This window comes from Lissotriton helveticus, chromosome 7 (genome assembly GCF_964261635.1).
Source record: "Lissotriton helveticus chromosome 7, aLisHel1.1, whole genome shotgun sequence".
Lineage (NCBI taxonomy): Eukaryota > Metazoa > Chordata > Amphibia > Caudata > Salamandridae > Lissotriton > Lissotriton helveticus.
The window spans coordinates 1,374,527,481-1,374,545,763 of NC_136068.1; the positions used below are offsets into that span (position 1 = coordinate 1,374,527,481).

The 18,283-nt window shown below is 44.1% G+C and overlaps 1 protein-coding gene across 1 annotated transcript in view; it reads right to left on the reverse strand.

Annotated features, from left to right (window-relative positions):
- COX10 (cytochrome c oxidase assembly factor heme A:farnesyltransferase COX10) overlaps positions 1 to 18,283 on the reverse strand; it is a 593,978-nt gene that overhangs the window by 23,147 nt on the left and 552,548 nt on the right. Inside the window, exon 6 of the mRNA XM_078650861.1 lies at positions 5,669 to 5,901. Coding sequence (XP_078506987.1) covers positions 5,669 to 5,901 — 233 coding nt within the window. The remainder of the gene's footprint in view (positions 1 to 5,668; positions 5,902 to 18,283) is intronic.

Below are 18,283 nucleotides of genomic sequence, written 5' to 3' on the forward strand. Positions count from 1 at the left end.
AGAGTTTATTTGAAACCGCCTGCGATATCTGGTGCGGGATAACAGTTACTACCACTACTCTCTTCTGAGTATTGGAGAGACCATTTGGCTTCCGCTGCTATTCTGAGAAGGGGGGAGAGGAGGAGAAAAGAAGGGGTTTTGTAACTTTCTTGTGGGAGCAAGAAAAAGGTGGGTCTTACTTCTAGGCAGGAAAAGCTTACCCTTTCGTTATACTCCCCTGGGCATGGAACAGAAGGACACTGCAGTGACGGGTAGGTCTTTGTGCAGAAGAGAAGTCAATAAACGCATCTGAGTCCGGAAGGAACTGTTTCCAGCAGGAACTCATTATATAAATGTAATTGTTCACTTGTTAACTCAATACTGCTGCTGAATACCGCGTGTGAAGTGCAGAGAGTAGAGGCAGAGGTAATCCCCTGCACCACCCACACACGCATCCCTTTGTGACCATCTTCGCAACTGGACTCCTGTCTTGTTGGCCTTGGCAATCTTTGCAATTTAGGGCGTAGTTAATATTTCAAAGCAACAAAACACAATCTTAAACTGAACCATCTGTGCTTAGCATATTTATTAATGGATGTATTTAAGTGTTTTGTATGGAGCTGTCAACTGCCTGCAACACTCTAAACAAACAAAAATATTGGAGCTGCAGAGTAAAGATGGTGCATTAAAAAATGTACGCAGAGCGGAGAGGTGAGTGCACGTATCTGAGTGATAGAAAAGATAAGTGAGGCTAGGTCAGCGTTACATGTTGTCACATCCTTGAGTCTACCACATAATTTTTTGATGTATGTATTTGGAATACTTATGCGTGGACACAGTGATAAGGGGACATTAACACTGCCAGCGTGAAACTGGATCGGAACAGAACCCCAGCAACAAAGATTATGGGACAAAAGGCTCCAAAACACTTCAGGATTAAGAGGACGACATCTCAGATTCCGATACAAAGAGAGAGGTAGGGAAGAAGAAAAGCCTCCAGCAGCACAGATACAACCCATTTCAGTAACTTAAAACCCCACTAGGTACCAACGAGTCACAAGTACAGAACAACAGATTGGCACACTCACGAAGATCATACAGAATGGCAGAAAATGAAACTCCGACCTGCTGAGGACGGGTTAAATGGAAGGTCAAGTGTTTCACATCCTCCAGTGGAACACCCTGCAGAGGAACCCCAGAACCTAACTCAAACGCCGAAGATTCACCAACACACACAAATTAGCACCACTGCAGGAAACATCCTCAAGCTACAAACTGCATCCTCGACAAGCCTCGGGGTCAGATGAAGATCTAAAGACCTTGCTTCCTCCCATGGAGAGCCTTCACAGGGTAAATCAGCAAATAGCAGACGACAATCTGACTCGGAGGCAACGGACTTAGCTAGTCCTGCGCTGCCCAAAATAAAGCACCCAAACCCGGCATGGCGACATTTAATGCAGAGCGGCAGGCACAGTCCAAATCTTGAATATTAATGTTCAACGGTTTGATATTTTTTGTTTTACAGATACTAGAATATGATATGGTCTTCATTATGAGAAGAGCTGAACAGTTAAAAGTAAGGTCTTGTAGGAGCACCTTATAAGCTTCCTGTTTCCTTGTTGAGGAGGCTGTCGAACATAGGATGCTATGTTCATTGCAATATTTGTGGAATGGAAGGAACTGAGGCGTATCACCACATCGGAAAACCTGCTTCACATGAACTTGGGGCATTTTTTATGATACACAACTATACATCTGGTCGAGTTGTAGGGTCAATGCTAATGAAGTCAAGTGATGTAAACCTGGGAACCTCATTTATCTGCCCTTATACAGGAGGTGCAGATCACTGCTAAATGCCACCCATGCCACACTGACGATCAGTGTAAGGTGAAGCAAATAACCCACTTTTATTGCTTATGTTGCTTTTGTGTCTGTCTAGAACCTGTGCTTTTCCTGTCTCGCAAGAACCCATATAATCTATATAAAGAGTGCTATAAGGTCATCCCAGCTATGGTGTGTTTAACGGCCATTCACATACTGATCAGCTCACACTTAGCCATTCACCACTGTAATACTCAGTGCTGACGTACTAATTTTGTCTGTGCATGGATATAGAGCTAGCAGTCATAATAGTCTGCATAGGGGGTTGCGTAAGAGTGGCTTACCTGATGTGCCAATTCTTCCTGCAGCCCTCATATCTCCCTGCCTGCCTGCATTCTCCCATTAGCCACCCGGCCTATCATCAGCACAAGTTGCTCCATCAGGGAGCAGCACACTCCAGAGGAGAGGTGGGCCTGCTGTATTCCATTACCTGGAGCTGAGCCCTATGCAGACCATGAGGGCTGGTGCAGCCATTAGCTGCCGGAGTTTGCTTATCGCTTTCTGCATGGCTTCACTGAAACAGCAGGCAGCAAGCTCTATGGAGGTGTGAAACATTACAAACTCAGCAAACTGGCCCGTAGTGAAGCACTGAGTTTAAAGGTGGCCGGTGGCTGATGGTGTTCACCCCTCCCCTGCCAGCCCATGGTAACTGTGGCTGCTGTGTGCCAGTGGGCAGGGGCATATCTTAGTCTGAGATTCGGAGGCGAAGAAGGGTTGCAAACTATTTCCCCGCTATAACTGCACTGTACTCAACAAAAAAAGATGCTGCAACAAGCAAGGACGGAAGCTCGGTGAGGGGGGAATGGGGGGATGAGGTCTGGGGAAAGTTAGAAGGACTGCCAGTGGGTGGAGGGTGCACTAGAAAGTAAGTCTTTCAATGGCCTACGGTTCCTTTTGAGTAAATCCTCTCGGTCTCAATCCGTATATGGTTGGACCGCTCCCACGTCGCCTGTCTGGTTGTGTTTTGTATGTGTGATGCATAGTCTGAATCTGCAGTACTCTTTGTATGGGACCATACTAGACGTCTTCTCTTATTCCTCTACTTTCTCTTTTTCCCACTGGTCTGTTTTCTGTCCTTTCCCTCTTCCAACATTCGCCTAAGAGTATACAGTACAGGAAATCAGTGGTGGCCACCAGAGTTGGGTGTCACTCCGATTCCTGCCTCTGGAGTAAGAAATCTAGGCATTTGGCTGGACTCTGCATTCACCTTTATGGATCACACCAAGAAGGTGGCGGCCACATGTTATGGCATCCTGCGGGGTATAAGGCCGGTTTTAAAGTATTTTGACCCCCCTACCAGACAGCTTGTAGTCCAAGCATCAATACTATCCCGGCTGGACTACGGTAGTTCGTTGATGTTAGGGATGAATCAAGCAGAGGCCTCTAGGCTCCAAAGGGTTCAAAACGCCGCGGCACGAGCCATTGTGGGCCTCCCCAGACATTGCTCAGTGTCTGGTACTATCGTGGCCCTACATTGGCTCCCGGTCAGACAGCGAATCAAGTTCAAAGCGCTGTGTCTGGCCTTTAAAATTCTGACGTTTTCTTCGCCGCCGGCACTTGCCAACCTACTTACTCCCTATATCCCTTTAAGATCCTTGAGATCCGAGGTGCTCCACTTGGCAGTATGCCCCCGTTTCAAACTGAGCAGAATGGGTGGCCGCTCCTTCCGGGTGCTTGCGGCAGGATTATGGAACTCGCTCCCGGTCCGCATCCGAGCTCTTGACGACCTGCTTGCCTTCAGGCAGGCGATTAAAACCTTCCTGTTTCCCGTATCTGAATAGCTGCCCCTTTCTTTTACTGTGTGTTATGTTGTAGTGTCTGTCATAGCGCCAGGACGCCCCTTTGCTGGGGCAGCTGTGCGCGATAAAAATATAATTAACATAACATAACATAACATATACCAGTCTACCGCAAGTGATGTATACGACTGATTGTACCACTCATAAAATTCCAATAAAAACGTTATAGTAAAAAAAAAATAATAACCCATGGTTGCACAGCAATCATACATGCTAAATATGCAGGGAGAATGACCTCTGCCTCTCCAGCCCCACCCCAGCTATCAGGCTGTTGAGTCATTCATCATGGCTTCCTTTAGAGACTTTTTTGACCTCTTTTGGTCGGAGGCATTAATACTTTTGGCAAAGGACTCAGCAAGTGTCATGAAGGTAATTTACTATTTGTCATCATCTTCCTTCGAGATCGTTGATACCCGAGCAGGAAGAAGCAGATCTGTAAACCGGGAGCTACAAATCACCCATGAAAATTTGCTTCTGTCGACACTTTGTTATTGTCACAGTTACTGGTCACTAATCAATATTAGTTGAAAGTATTATAAATGAGATCTTGGAAACGGGCTTCTGACGAAAGATGGTAACCCTGAAATGCTGTACCGAAGTGCAACTATTGGTAGGGGTTAAAGGTTAAGAAGCGGCACCTGGTGTCTTCAACCTCATTTCAATGCTGCTGCAGGAGAATCCGTGGCTTTGCTGATTTGAAGCTAGGATGCAGAGAGGTGGAAGAGTATTGATCAGTCTGACACCTCATTACTCTGAGAGCAGGTCATACACGAAGGGACCGTTATGAAAAAGTGTCCAGTGATTGGGCGTTGGTGCTACATATGCTGGCCTGGTCACTCCCTCGTCTACCTGCTCCATTCCGTGTGTTCTTATTTCTCGTCATCAATACCTGAAGGAGAAAAATGTAATGCCTGACTAGGCCACCACATACTGACTTCTTTTAGTGCCAAGCTCCAGCGTTAACCCCTATTCTATAAATTCAATGCCCTTTCAATAAATAAATACCATCTTGTGCCCTATATTCATATTCCTTATTCAGTTTAATAAAAACCAAGGTCCTTGTTCAAGAATTTGTGTTTTGTAGCAAACAAATGGCATCATTTGTAAATATCTCCCCTCATGGTTTTTTACATTCCTCCCTTATTCCTATTTGTTCCCTTGAGGTTATTTCTTAAACGCCTGTGAGTTATCGGCCATTTTTGATGTACTCCAATCTGCACTTTATAGTGAAAATCATAGTGAAATATCGATGCACAGCGAAACGCACACAACATTATTGGCTTCTTGTTGATTAGACCTACCTTGATAATCAAGTCAAGGCCGGGATACTACAGCTCAGTTTATCTGGATCTGTCAGTCCGAATTTTCCAGACTGTTGCATTTGTGCAAGTATGCTCACACGAGGCCTCAACTGGAAAGTCACCACTAGATCTACATATAAGAACAGATCTCTATCTAAACAGGTGGATGAGGTCCAATCGCATGAGGGGTCATCCGACCTATCTCTGACACTCTATGAAAAAGGCATCTTTGTTTGCAGCTTCATCCTGTTTGAAAGTCTTGTTTAAAAAAAATAATCTGAGAGGTTGAGCCTCCTTAGCGAGTGCATAAACATGGAATCTCTCTTCACTGCCACCCTAATTTCACATCATTGCCCATAATTTAGTTATCAACTGAAAAGTCAAGTAAACTTCAAGTAGGTTTTCCACCAGCAATATATTCACTCTTAGACAACTCACGTAGCCCTTTGAAACCTATGTTCATTCCATTTGGCTTCAAGTGCCCTAAGACACATTGAGGCATCTGGCACTACACATTCCCCAATATCTGTTTCATCTATTCAAAACATTCTCTCATTGATTTGTAATCCTTCCCGAGTTTACATGTGATAGTTTGATTTTCTAAAGAGGTCAATGCTCTTAGTACTGGAGGAAAGCAGCTAATCAAAGCATGCATTTTTAACCCATGATTGTACTGCAATGTCCCTTCCATTTACGAAACACACTTACCAGCATCGAGGCTGCCAGTAGCTGCAGTCCAGCCCATGACTGGTGGGATGGCTCCCACAACTGCACCTATCCACGTGTTGGTGATGCTGATCCGCTTCATTGGGGTGTAACAGCATGTGTACAAGAGGATGTTGAAGGCTCCCAAGAACCCAGTGAGTGGGTTGACACCAAACGTCAGCAGAGTGATCCCAGGTACAGCACAGGCAATGGCGAAAGAGACAGCATGCAGTGAGCTAGGAGAAACAAAGAGATCATCTTCATGTCAGCAAACTTGTGAGCAGGCAAGATCTACCAGAAATGTTGGAAATAACCTAGACATAGGCACCATTTTGTTTTCAGCATAGGCTAAATATAGAGTGGTGTGGCTCACTGGTTAGAGGCGGCAGACACGGAAGCAGAGGACGGCCCGGGACCAGGGTTCAATTCCCGACGCGGCAGGGTCGAGGACCAGGGTCAGCGGACTCGATAGTACTCGCCTTGGTGCCTACTCTAACCAGGGATCACACTCGGCAACTCTGGGCATTAGCTTGCCTCATCTCCACAACGCCCCCCCACATATGCCGGGGATGCCTGGTTTCACCTTGGAGATACCCAGTAGGGACCATCTCACAGGGAAAGCCAGGACGGGTTCCCCAGCGGTCTACAGCGCAGAAATACTCTTTCGGGAGTCGATTCTAGCGCTTTAGCAACCCACAATTAATTTTTTTTTTTTAATTAATAGAAGTTGGCGACTTGAATTACACTAAATAAAACTGATTAAAGGGGGGTTCTAAGTGGGGGTCTTTCCATTATTCTTTTACAAGATTGGAAGTGAAGTGAAGAAATAATGGGAGAAAGAATAGGGTGCAAACAGGTGCATCAATATTCTTGTTAACAAGGGGTAGAGGCGCGAAGAAGACCCAGCCAACATCCTTCACCTCTCTTTGGGTCATGTACAACACACATTCGATGAATGTGTTTAAGTGAAAGACATGATTTCTGATTTACGCAACTGGAGAAGCAATGGTTATACAGTTCTATATAACACCAGCATCATGGTGCATTGCACTCCATTTAGGAGCATGTGGCTATTCAAAGCAGGCTCCCCTCGCCTATAACAAATTTACAGGTGGTCAATCTTTTTTGTGATCCATTTGCTGTATGTGAGACAACCAAGTTTATGCAAGTTATTTATATATATATTTTTATATTTCCAATCCAATCCAAAAATTCTTTATTTCGGTCTTTTAGGCCATAAAAGATACATATAAAACACATAATTACAAAAATGCATGTTATGTTTAAAATGTTATGTTAAGACATAGTTTAAAAAGATAAATGAAAAAATACATTGGCAATACAATTTGTAAAAAGCCATCTTTTGGTGATCAGAGTTTTAAGAGCTTCCTCCTAATGTGCCACATGGCCATTAGAAATTTAGCAACAGCAAATACTATATGAGGGGAAGTATTTGTTTTCAATATTCTGTAAGAAGCCGCAAAGCTCCTGATGCCCAAATTCCTACATAAGGGGACTAGCCAGTGTTTCCTCGGTCTAATGTAGGCGGGACAAAAGAACAAAGCATGGATTTCCTCCTCATCATGGTTGCAACAGCCAGGGCATGTTTTGTCATCCCCCTTAGCCCATTTACCTGTAAAGGATTTAAGGGGCAAAGTACCGAACCTCCATTGGATGAATAATTTTCTTGCCAATGTCGGAAAGATGATGTCCATAAAATTTTCAAAGTAGTAGGAATTTTTGGATTCAAGGAAACGTTCGGTTAAAATCCCATTTTGGGGTGCAAGCACAAGGGAAGCAAGACTTCTCTCCTTGTGAATCTCTATAAGTCTTTTCCGCGAAACTTTTTGGCAGCCTAACTCGGGGGCCTCCCAGAGGTCGTGGAGACTCAGCCGGAACAGTTCTTTCTTCACAAAGGCCAGCCACGGGATTCTGTCGCATTGGTTCAGGTTCATTACATCGTTGAGGTCTTGCCTATAATGTACAAGGTCAGCAGTGGTCCATAGCCTGTGCCAGAATCTTAGTGGCTTTGATTCCAGATCCTCACCTATGGGGGGAAGACCCAGATCTAATCTTAGCGGAAGCAGGGGCGTGCCACGGGGGAGGGCCAGGAGGCGTCTCAAGAAGTGGTTTTCTACGCTCGCCAACGCTGACCCTGCTTTATACCCCCATAGCTCACTGCCATATGATGCAGCAGCTTTAGCCTGTGTTTTGTACATTTCAACTGCCAGGGCAATCGGTTTGAAGGAAGAAGTATTCGTGACCTTCAAAATCGCCCCAGACAGTTGAGACAGCCTTATCCGAGAACTTGCTATTTGTGGTTCCCAGGATAGATTTTCGTGCAATGTAACCCCCAAATACTGAAATGTTTTTACCCTCTCCAACCTTACAGAACTCAATAAGGGATTTGGTCTTGTCTTGGATGAGGGGTTAAAAATCATGAATTTGGTTTTCCCTGTGTTGATCTCTAGACCATGTTGTCTGCAGAAAAAACCAAATCCATCCAGGATTCGCTGTATCCCCATCGGGGATTTGGAGAGCAGGAGGGTATCGTCAGCAAACATGATGGCCGGCACCCTCCTGCCTGCCAAAACTGGAGCATCATTATCCCTTACATTACAGAGATGGGATATAATATTATTCACGTAAAGACAAAACAGGGTTGGCGCCAGAACACAACCCTGCCTTACTCCCCTAAGAACTGGAAACCTTTTTGACAAAGCACCACCCCTCCCACACCTTACCTGGGCGAAATTACCATCATGGAGGCGGATTATGGCCTGAAGGAGGTGTGTAGGAACCCCCAGCCCTTTTAAAACCTCCCAGAGTTTCTTCCGGGGGACCAGGTCAAATGCTGACCTCAGGTCCACAAACACCATGTACAGCCTCCCCCCCTCGATCCTCACGGTTTTCCAATAGAGTACGAGGCGGAAGATCTGGTCCATGGTGGACGTGTTTTTCCTGAAGCCAGCCTGGAGGGGGCTTAAGATGTCATTATCCTCCATCCAGTCCAGGAGATGGTCCAGTATAAGGCGTGAGATAAGTTTTTGGGGCACATCGATAAGACTAATCGGCCTGTAATTGGCTGGGAGAAGAGGCCAGCCCTTCTTGAAGATGGGTACTATCTCCGCCCCCAGACAGGTACAGGGGATCTCCATGCCTCCTGCAATTGAGTTAAAAAGAATATGGAGGTACGGGGCCCAAATTTCAGGATGGGTCCTAAAAAGGTCACCGGGCAATCTGTCAAGACCCGGGGCTTTACCCAGCGCCAGCCTCTCTATCGCGTTTACCACCTCCCCAAGACTAAACTCCAATCCGTCGCCAGGTTGGGATAGGACGGCTGCAGCCACATTATTGGTACCTTCATAGATGTCTTCATATAGTTTACCAAAATGGGCTTCCCATACAGGAGCTGCAATAGTAGGCTCTACTGCAGTTTTAGGTTCACCCGTGCCAAAGTTTACCAAGGACCAGAATCTCCTGGAGTCCCTCATTTGCATTTTTATTTATCCTCATTTATTTTGGTCTCAATGTAGTGGTACTTATGTATATTTATTTACAGACCGTTGAATATTTAAGGTGCAACTTGTACATTGGCACTTTTTCCAATTAATGAATGCACACTAACATTTAGATGTCTCTAGTAATTTTGCACACTAAGTACTGATATACTATAAAACAATCCACTCAACCTGAAAGCATTAGTGTAGGGCTGGCAGCTCAATTGACAGCATTAAAAAAATCCCAAGAACTAATTCCTGTTTTCCCCGTTTTTAAAATAAAATCCAGACTGGAAGTAATTTTGATTTTCAACTCTATACATACAATTTTATATAAAAGGAAAAAGGAGAGGCTTTACTATAACCAACACAGTGGAAATATTCCTCGAACCCAATGAGATAAAGCAATTTGACTTTGCTGACAATTGTTACTGTATGAAGGGGAGCATGGACAGGAAATTGAGGTTTAGAGTGAGATGTCGAAAGAAATTGTATACTATTCTTGCATTTCGTTCTTTAGGACTAAATACAGTTGTTCTGCATAAGAGAAATTCCTGGGTATCATGAGACATCACAGAGATTCTGTGGAATGTATACTCAGACTAGGGCAACTATATTTTTGAAACTCAGTTCTCTACACAAGCACCAATTTCACCCTGTGTAAAATCAATCAAAGAGCTTAGAGAGTGCTTTGCACAGTCCGGAACATTTTTTATCTTTAAATTCTGTAAATAAAATTCAAATTTAAATGGCTCTTGTGCCAGGCAGTGGATACCGTATTTTAAAATCTCCAGCTGACTGAGGAAAGGCAGCGGAGCACTTCTAAACACTACGATGTTGAACATTTATTAAAATAAATAAAAAATTATGTATGTTTGAAAGATAGATCTGAGCACTTCTGTAATGTCTAAATATTTCAGAGGGTGAGATCTCCCTTCTGTAGGATAGCCGACATACACCTGATACCAAGATACACACCGCCAAACCCTAAGAGTTATGGGAACTCGGACAGTTTGATAAGATCCTAGTTTGTCAAAAACTACCAGGTAGAACCATATCCTACTCAGCTTCAAGACAGATTCAATCTAAAGATCAATCTACCTTGTTTACATAACACCGGTGTGTGAAGATTGAACACAATGAAATCAAATGATAACCCGTCCAATAGCATGAAACATAATTGTAATTGACAAAGATATATTGAAGTAGAATTGAATAATATTAAATGATAGAAAGTTTTTATTTCTATTTCTCACCTCAATTACTTTCTTACCTCTTAAAAAAACATTTTTGAGGCTCCTTTATTTTTTGCATGTTTGGAACACACGGGGAAAGATTTAAGATCACTGCAGAGTAGCAAAAACAATTGTGTACATAGAGGCAGATTAAGGATAGAGTTGAACCAATTTGACAGTGATGATCCCTTACAACATACAAATGTTTTCGAGGAACAATGCATTGTGGTTCTGATTTTAGGACTGCGGCTTACAAACAAAAAAGACACACTTTGAGGGACAGTTTTAGGGTGGAAAGTATACTTTATTCTTACTGTGTTAAAGTTATTCCAAAATAATCTAAACAACCAGAGACAACGTATTTATGTGCACAAAACAGACACCATGCAAATCATGCTTAGAGACTGTGGGTATATTTGTGTGTATTAAAGTTTCTAAAAGCGCTAACAGTTGCCCCTGGAAAGTCCCAATGCACCCTTGATTACAAGAGTGAACAAACAGGGCAGTGCAAACAATAAAAACAAAGTACAAACAATTCAATAAAATCTTCTTATTACACTGCTTCTTCCTTTTAAATATTACCTCGGAAACAGGCAGCTGCCTAGTCACCAATAACAAAGATCCTCAGTGAACCTTCATGCAACGTTCAGTTTAAACTACTACCATGAAAATAACACCTAGCAATAATATTGTAGATACACCCAACACTTTCAAGTGTAAGACTAACAAAAGCAGTGTTATGCAGGAGGGAGACACGTCCAAGTAGTCAATTTTTTTTTCTTTCAATAATCTTTATTTAGTTGCAATAGCATCATAAAAGATACACAATTACAATCATTTCATTACAATTTATAATTTTCTAAAGCACAGAGTAGTCACTAAGGGGAGTGGAACTAGGGCATGTGGTCCTCATACCATCCCAGTCAATAACAACGTGGGACAACCCACCCCCATAGGATATTAAATATTATGCAACACAACGACACTCTGTAACATCAACTCTGAAGGCTCAAAGACTGAGTCACTGTTGCATGAACTGAAGGTCCTGGAGGTTAAACACAAGATTTTTGCAGCAGAGACTCATGATTCAGTAAATGCTATTTAGGAAAGTAGAGATTGGGAGAAAATTGGCCCTTTTCCGGTAAATCGTGAAAGCTGACACCCAAAGAGTTAAACAAACTACTTTATGTTCTGAGTTCTAAGGCAACACTCCTCAAAGAAAGCACATCTCGAGGTCTCCTCCACTGGTCCCAAACAGCACTGCATGAGCATGGTACATAGTCAGACCAGCAGGAGATACTAGTGTCAAGGGTGTTAACACAAGCTAACAACAGTGCTGTGTCAAATACTACAGAGTTTACACAAAATCACCAGCTCAGGGGTACATGGTGGTATCCAGTCAGTAGTTAGTCACAGACTGCTCTGTTTTTCTTCATCTCTCCATTCTACTGCCTAAAAGGCAACCACTGTCTCATAACCACATCATGTGGAGGTCACAGACCCTATGCAAATCCTGCGAGCCCACCGAGGAATCAACTTACCATCTCACAAGTAACCCCTAAGTATAAAAGTGCCCACCTGACACCCCAGCCGCTTTGTGGAGTGGTATAGATAACCTAATTGCTACCATGATATCTACATGCTACATGCAGCCATTGTGCAGGACACACGGACGTCATCAGACGGAGACTGTTCTTTCGTTTTCAAAAACAGCCCCCACATTTTGGCCAAATGTTACAATTTCTCCTGTAATGCCCTGTGCTGTTTTGTATTTCAACACACACGATACACCGTCATTAAAGATTTTTTCCATCAGAATTTTCAAAAGTTAAAAACTTTTTTTTTTTAAACAAGTCTTCACCTGAGGAACCTCTACACCCACTATCTCAGGTGCTACAGTTGTTTTGGTGGAAGAGAATTCTCTGAATCATATCTGATTATTGAAATCAAGTAAATAGCACTTGCCCGTGTTTATCATTATTACATGAAGCACTTAAGACTTGGTTATTAAGAGTATTTTACGAGTGCTCCCACATATCACACATTTGCTCACTCCACGACTCACTGCCAGGGGATGTACCTTTTCCACTGCACACTACAGTGATGGGATTCCTCCAGTTATTTCATTTGCCACACCACACCAGACAGGTTGCAGGTGCTGCCTAACCAGCAATGCTTGATGTGGCCAGTGCTTAATTTAAGCAGGTGGTTTCCAGTGCTCGGCACCAGCACTTAACTGTCAGCGCCAGCACTTGGGACAGCCTGCCACAAGGTGGCACTGTCTAGGTAACTTAGCGATGACCACAACAACAGTTAATTATTAATGCTATATTCATTAACAAGCATTGGAAATGCAATAGGTCTCGCAGCATTAGAGTTAGTGCTTTTAGAATTGTTTATGGGTTTTTTTGTAAATCTTTAGCATTTTTGTTTCCTGTAGCCAATGCTAAAGAATAAAAAAAAAAAAGCCATAAACATTTCTAAAAGCTCTAACTCAAATGCTCCGAGACCTATTGCACTGTGTGAGGGTGAGGGGTTGAGGGTGAGTGAGGGTGAGGGTGAGTGAGGGTGAGTGAGGGGTTGAGGGTGAGTGAGGGTGAGGGGTTGAGGGTGAGTGAGAGTGAGGGAGGGTGAGAGTGAGGGAGGGTGAGAGTGAGGGTGAGTGAGGGTGAGGGTGAGTGAGGGTGAGGGTGAGTGAGGGTGAGGGTGAGTGAGGGTGAGGGTGAGTGAGGGTGAGTGAGGGTGAGTAAGGGTGAGGGTGAGTGAGGGTGAGTGAGGGTGAGGTATTGAGGGTGAGTGAGGGTAGAGGGTGAGAGAGGGTGAGGGTGAGTGAGTGTGAGGTGTTGAGGGTGAGTGAGGGTGAGGCGTTGAGGGTGAGTGAGGGTGAGTGTGGGTGAGGGTGAGTGAGGGTGAGGTGTTGAAGGTGAGGGACGGACCCATATCATATTGTTTAGTACCTTGTGTATTTCCGGAAGCCATTCATATGCCCTATGTGTTTATTGAATGATCTGAAAAACCCACTGATGTCTTATGCATTCTTTCTTGTCAGTGAGTATCGTGCACCTAAATAGTGGTGTTAGGTTATCTTAAGAGGAAGTTGATTCCTAGGACACAGTAATATAACATAGCTTAACTCAATGGCACACATAAATGTTTGTATTGTCAATGAATTAGAGGCTTTTCACATTAATAAGCGCAATGGGAATCCATCTTTCTCTGTTCTTCCGTGCAGCTGTTCTACCCCATCCTATGAGTATTAAATAATGCGCCATTTTGTAACAATGGCTCACAGGAGGTTCAGTTTCTCTCTTAAATTGAAGCACATGGCACTTTGAGCCAACGAAAATCAGAACGTTCGGGGACTCGTGATTGCTTTGAACTTGAAACACCTGTTGAGTTTGTCATCACGTATGTTTGAATAAAAACAATTTCACAGCTTAGATAGCAAATAAACATCTTTGTATATTAGTTGCTCTTGTCATCATCACTACATACTTGTAAGTAGCGGATGCTGTACGCAGAGGTTAGCGAGTTTGGGAACTTCACGAGGACAGAGCTGTGCAACCTGCAAGAGCGCGCGGATGAAGGAAGAGAGAAAGAACAAAAGACGCAAGGCGTCGGAGCATTAATCATGCTCAGCTGCGAGAGCTCGAGTATGCACCGGCATGCATATATCGTAATTAAAGCGAGGCTTCCCCTGTACACCAATAAATAGAGTCAGCCCGGTAGCACACTTTAGATGAAGCTTCCTTCTGAGAATAGCGAAGAAATATTGCCGGGTGGCATGCGCGAGGCAGGAGGTCAAGCAGAGCTCCCTGTTCCCCACAGTGAATCCTATATCAAAAGTAAACTCGACCTACTTGCAGCGTCCCTGTTTATTTTTAAATGAGGTCGCAGTATTGATCCGGCAGCAGACGGAGAGCAATGGATGTGTGCCGGGCTCGCGGGGCGATCGGCATTCGTTTAGTGCTTTTGTCTCTAAGGTTGTCTTTTTAGGCAGTGTCGTTTTGACAAGCCTCCCTTTTGCATTACTGTCTTACACTTAGGAGGCGGAGGCACCGTGCCAGCTAGGTACTCATCCGGGAGACTAAATCATCTTGAAAGTGTTCTGTATGTGTGTGCTCGCGCCACGGTTGGGTCTGTCGTTGTTAAACTGTTGTTTCCTGCTGCGCGTGTGATGAACGGAGGGAAGAGAGGGGAGGGGGGAGGAGAAATGCGACACGGCGGGAAGGGGAGGGGGCGGAGCGGGTAAAATAAACAAACAAGACGGAGGGAAGAGAGGGGAGGGGGGAGGAGAAATGCGACACGGCGGGAAGGGGAGGGGGCGGAGCGGGTAAAATAAACAAACAAGACGGAGGGAAGAGAGGGGAGGGGGGAGGAGAAATGCGACACGGCGGGAAGGGGAGGGGGCGGAGCGGGTAAAACAAGACGGACGTGCACGCGCTTTTAAGCTCAATGCGCATGCGCATTGAGCTTAAAAGTCACGGGCACTGCAAGGAATCGATTCCTTGCAGTGGATAAAGAGTGGATAAGCCCCCATAGTCTCGCTTGCTCGATGCGCATGCGCATCGACAGGCGAGACCTAAAAATGACTATTACCTGCTGCCCAAGCTATATTTATAGCTTTGGGGGCCTGAATAGTCAGAATTGTGACACTTGTAGGGAGGGGTGTGACCATTAGTAGTTGTGTTGTTGCTATCTTTGGCAGCATAGAAGGGCAATGTGTGGTTGAAGATTTAGTGGCCTTCTGATGAGAGCCCTGGCACTTATATTTTTATAAATTAAGCACTGCTAGGGGCATAGCTTTAGGGGGGGTGTTTGGGGTGCTACAACGCCCTAATACATGTATTTCCTGGTTAATAGTTGGGTACAGCTGCTTTCAGTCGAGTATGGTGTTGTGCCAGTCGAAATTCACCAGGAAATTTTACATACACACAGACAAAAACGCACAAACATTTTCTCCCTCTAAGTTTTGAAAGTCTTCAAAGATGTTGGTTATTTTACAAAATATTTTGTTTTCTTTCACTTAGTACCCCTATCACTGCTCCTCTTCCTTTCCACTGCCCCTTAAGCCCCCCTGCTCTGCTCGTCATGTAATGTATTTTAACATGATATGCCAATATGATTGTTGGAAAATCTGACACTCGGCGCTCCTCCGATCTTACCGACTAGGCTACACCCATGGATGTGCAATGCCGTGTGAGATGCACTGAGAAGGTAGAATTTGAGCATGAGTAAGGAAGAGTTTTACCCGCACTCCAGACTGGTTAGCAGCACATAATGCACTGGAGGAGGGGAGGTTGTGATGTGAGGGAAAATGGCGTAAGACATTCAGAAAATCAATGAGCTGGAGAAAGCCACAGGATGGGTGGAAGCGCAATCACTGAACACTAGAAAGAATTTGGTACAGAATATGTGCAGCAACTTGATGTCTAAAGGGCTGATTCAAACCGGTTCATTTGCGGACAATCACCATGCTAGTGAAGCTTCATCTCAGGATGCAAATATTTGCTGGACCTGTCTCCGCGCAGCCTGAGATTAAATTTAGAAGAGCAGTTAATATGGCAACCAATCCGCAAGTGTGGTGGATTGTCCACAATACTAAGTTTGGTGATGGTGATAGTAAATGGTGTGTTACAGGGTCTGTTAGCCGCGTCAAATCAAGTAAACACCCAGTATCAAACTCGGGAAATGCACATAAAACTTCTCGTGCAGGAGTAAGGGCTTTAAAAGAGTGGTAAAGAGAATGGGGCACAACGCTATTCCATCTGTGCGGTTAGGGATTTCTATAACCTGGGAAAATGTTCATGCAAAAAGAAAAGAGTAATAAAAGTGCAGATGTAAATTTACATTATTCATGTTCCAGCAGAAAACCCACAATTGAGAACAAAGAGGGGAGTAAGAGTATGCACAGTCCTCAAGTGGCCAAAAAAGATCCTATGGAAAGATTCCTTTCTCAGTACTGAGGACGGTGATCCGAGCCTTGTGATTTCTAGACTGGATTATGGCAATGTCCTGTATTTGGGAGCCAACAAACCCACCATCGACAGCTTGTAACTTGTACAGAACACAGCCGCTAGGCTTCTTTATCAACTTCCCAAGTTCAGGTCGGTCTCCAACATTCTTCGTGATCTACACTGGCTGACCGTGGCAAATCGCATTAAGTTTAAAGCAATTTTCTAATTTAGGGTCAAATCTGGTTCTGCTCCGAAGTACCTCCAGGACTTAGTTCATCTCCACCATCCCTCCAGTCCCTTGAGATCCGCTCTGCAGACGCGGTTTGTTGTACCAAAAACCAGACTGGCTCGCATGAAAGGCCATTCCTTTTCCTACTTAGGGCCGTTACTATGGGACTCCTGCCAGCCTCCTTGAGAGACTCAACATCCCTTCTTGTTTTCCTTAGGGGTCTAAAAACCAGGCTTTTCTAATCTGTGATACAATCTCACCCACTATGTTCCTATGTCCGCCCTGCGGGGGGTAGCTGCGCACATTACAAGTCTCGCAATAATAATCATAATAATGTGCAACTTGCATCACCTACCAAGCTTCGTCCCAGGGTATCTTTATGAAACTCCAAAAATACAGAAATCAATGTAAATTGCAGACATATCTATAACGTGTATACTTCAGGCTTTTAAAACGATGTATGTATTTTAGACCAGGCAACGAACAATTAATGAAACTATTACTGGGGTGCACCAGGCTGAAGAAGTAAACTGTTATATTGGCCAGAAATTACTCAAATCCCCACTTGCTTCCCATTTTGAATGGACTTTTTTATAAAGATGACTGTGCTTGAAATTCTTTGCTATTGAGGGAAAATTACAGATAATGAATGGGATTTCCTTTAAGCCTCTAGCTTCTGTTTTGCCCTCAATCCTCAAATTCAAGCAGAGCAAGGCTGGCCTTGAGAGGCACTGGGGGATTTCAGAAAGGCTGAAACTTCTAAAAACAAGCATTGGGAAAGCCAATATGTCTGGCTTGCAGTTTGAAATCGGGTTAAATATTTAAAAAAGTGTGCAGCAGTAAAAAAAAAAAAATGTAAGTTGGTCTTCTATATATATAAACATTTATGAGATAAGGAATTGAATATATAAAGATTCAGCACACTTTTAAGCTGTAATATAGTCCCTCTTGCATGGCGATGCAAGCACTCCACAGGAGGTGGAATGGTACACCAAACAGTAGGTGGCATGTGGTGAGGGAGTGATACTCTTCTGGATGGAGCCAAGGACTACTCTAGGTATGTTTTAGAGATGTGTAGCAATAGGTCATAAGATACTAGCGTTGTCAAGTCAGACCGAAAAACTGCAAGTCTGGGGCAACAGTCAGTCACGTTTAAGAGTTTTGTCAATCCCTTTGGCACCACAGAGTGGAGGAAAAATATGACTTACAGATGAAGTGCACTAGCTTCAAGTCTTCACATCTGTCTAATGTGAACAATTATGCAAGAAAAAAAATTAGAACAATGTGAGCTTAGGTGCAGCCTATGAGGGAGACGATATTGAAAAAAGGTGAAAAAACGTATTTCACCCTGAACTGGTGATTATGTGTTGAATGGAAGCAGAGATAGACATACACTTCAAGTGACACAGAAGGCCACGCTCCTACACCTGCGGTTCAGGTGGGCCGCTTCTTTCCGGGCTTTGATGAAGAATGTACGCATGTCGCATGGATACTGGACTACCATGCATGATGTGTGTGTGACGTGGAACAAGCAGCCTAGCCACCTATCCCGCATGAATACATGCTACCTGTTGAACAAAGGCTGGATAACAACTGATGCGCTGAGGTGGCTTCGGTTTAAAGCAGTCACTTTTCAACAAGAGCACCGCTAGCGTGTGTTTTTTACCTTCAGCCGGTGCCTCGGGGCAGCAGTCATC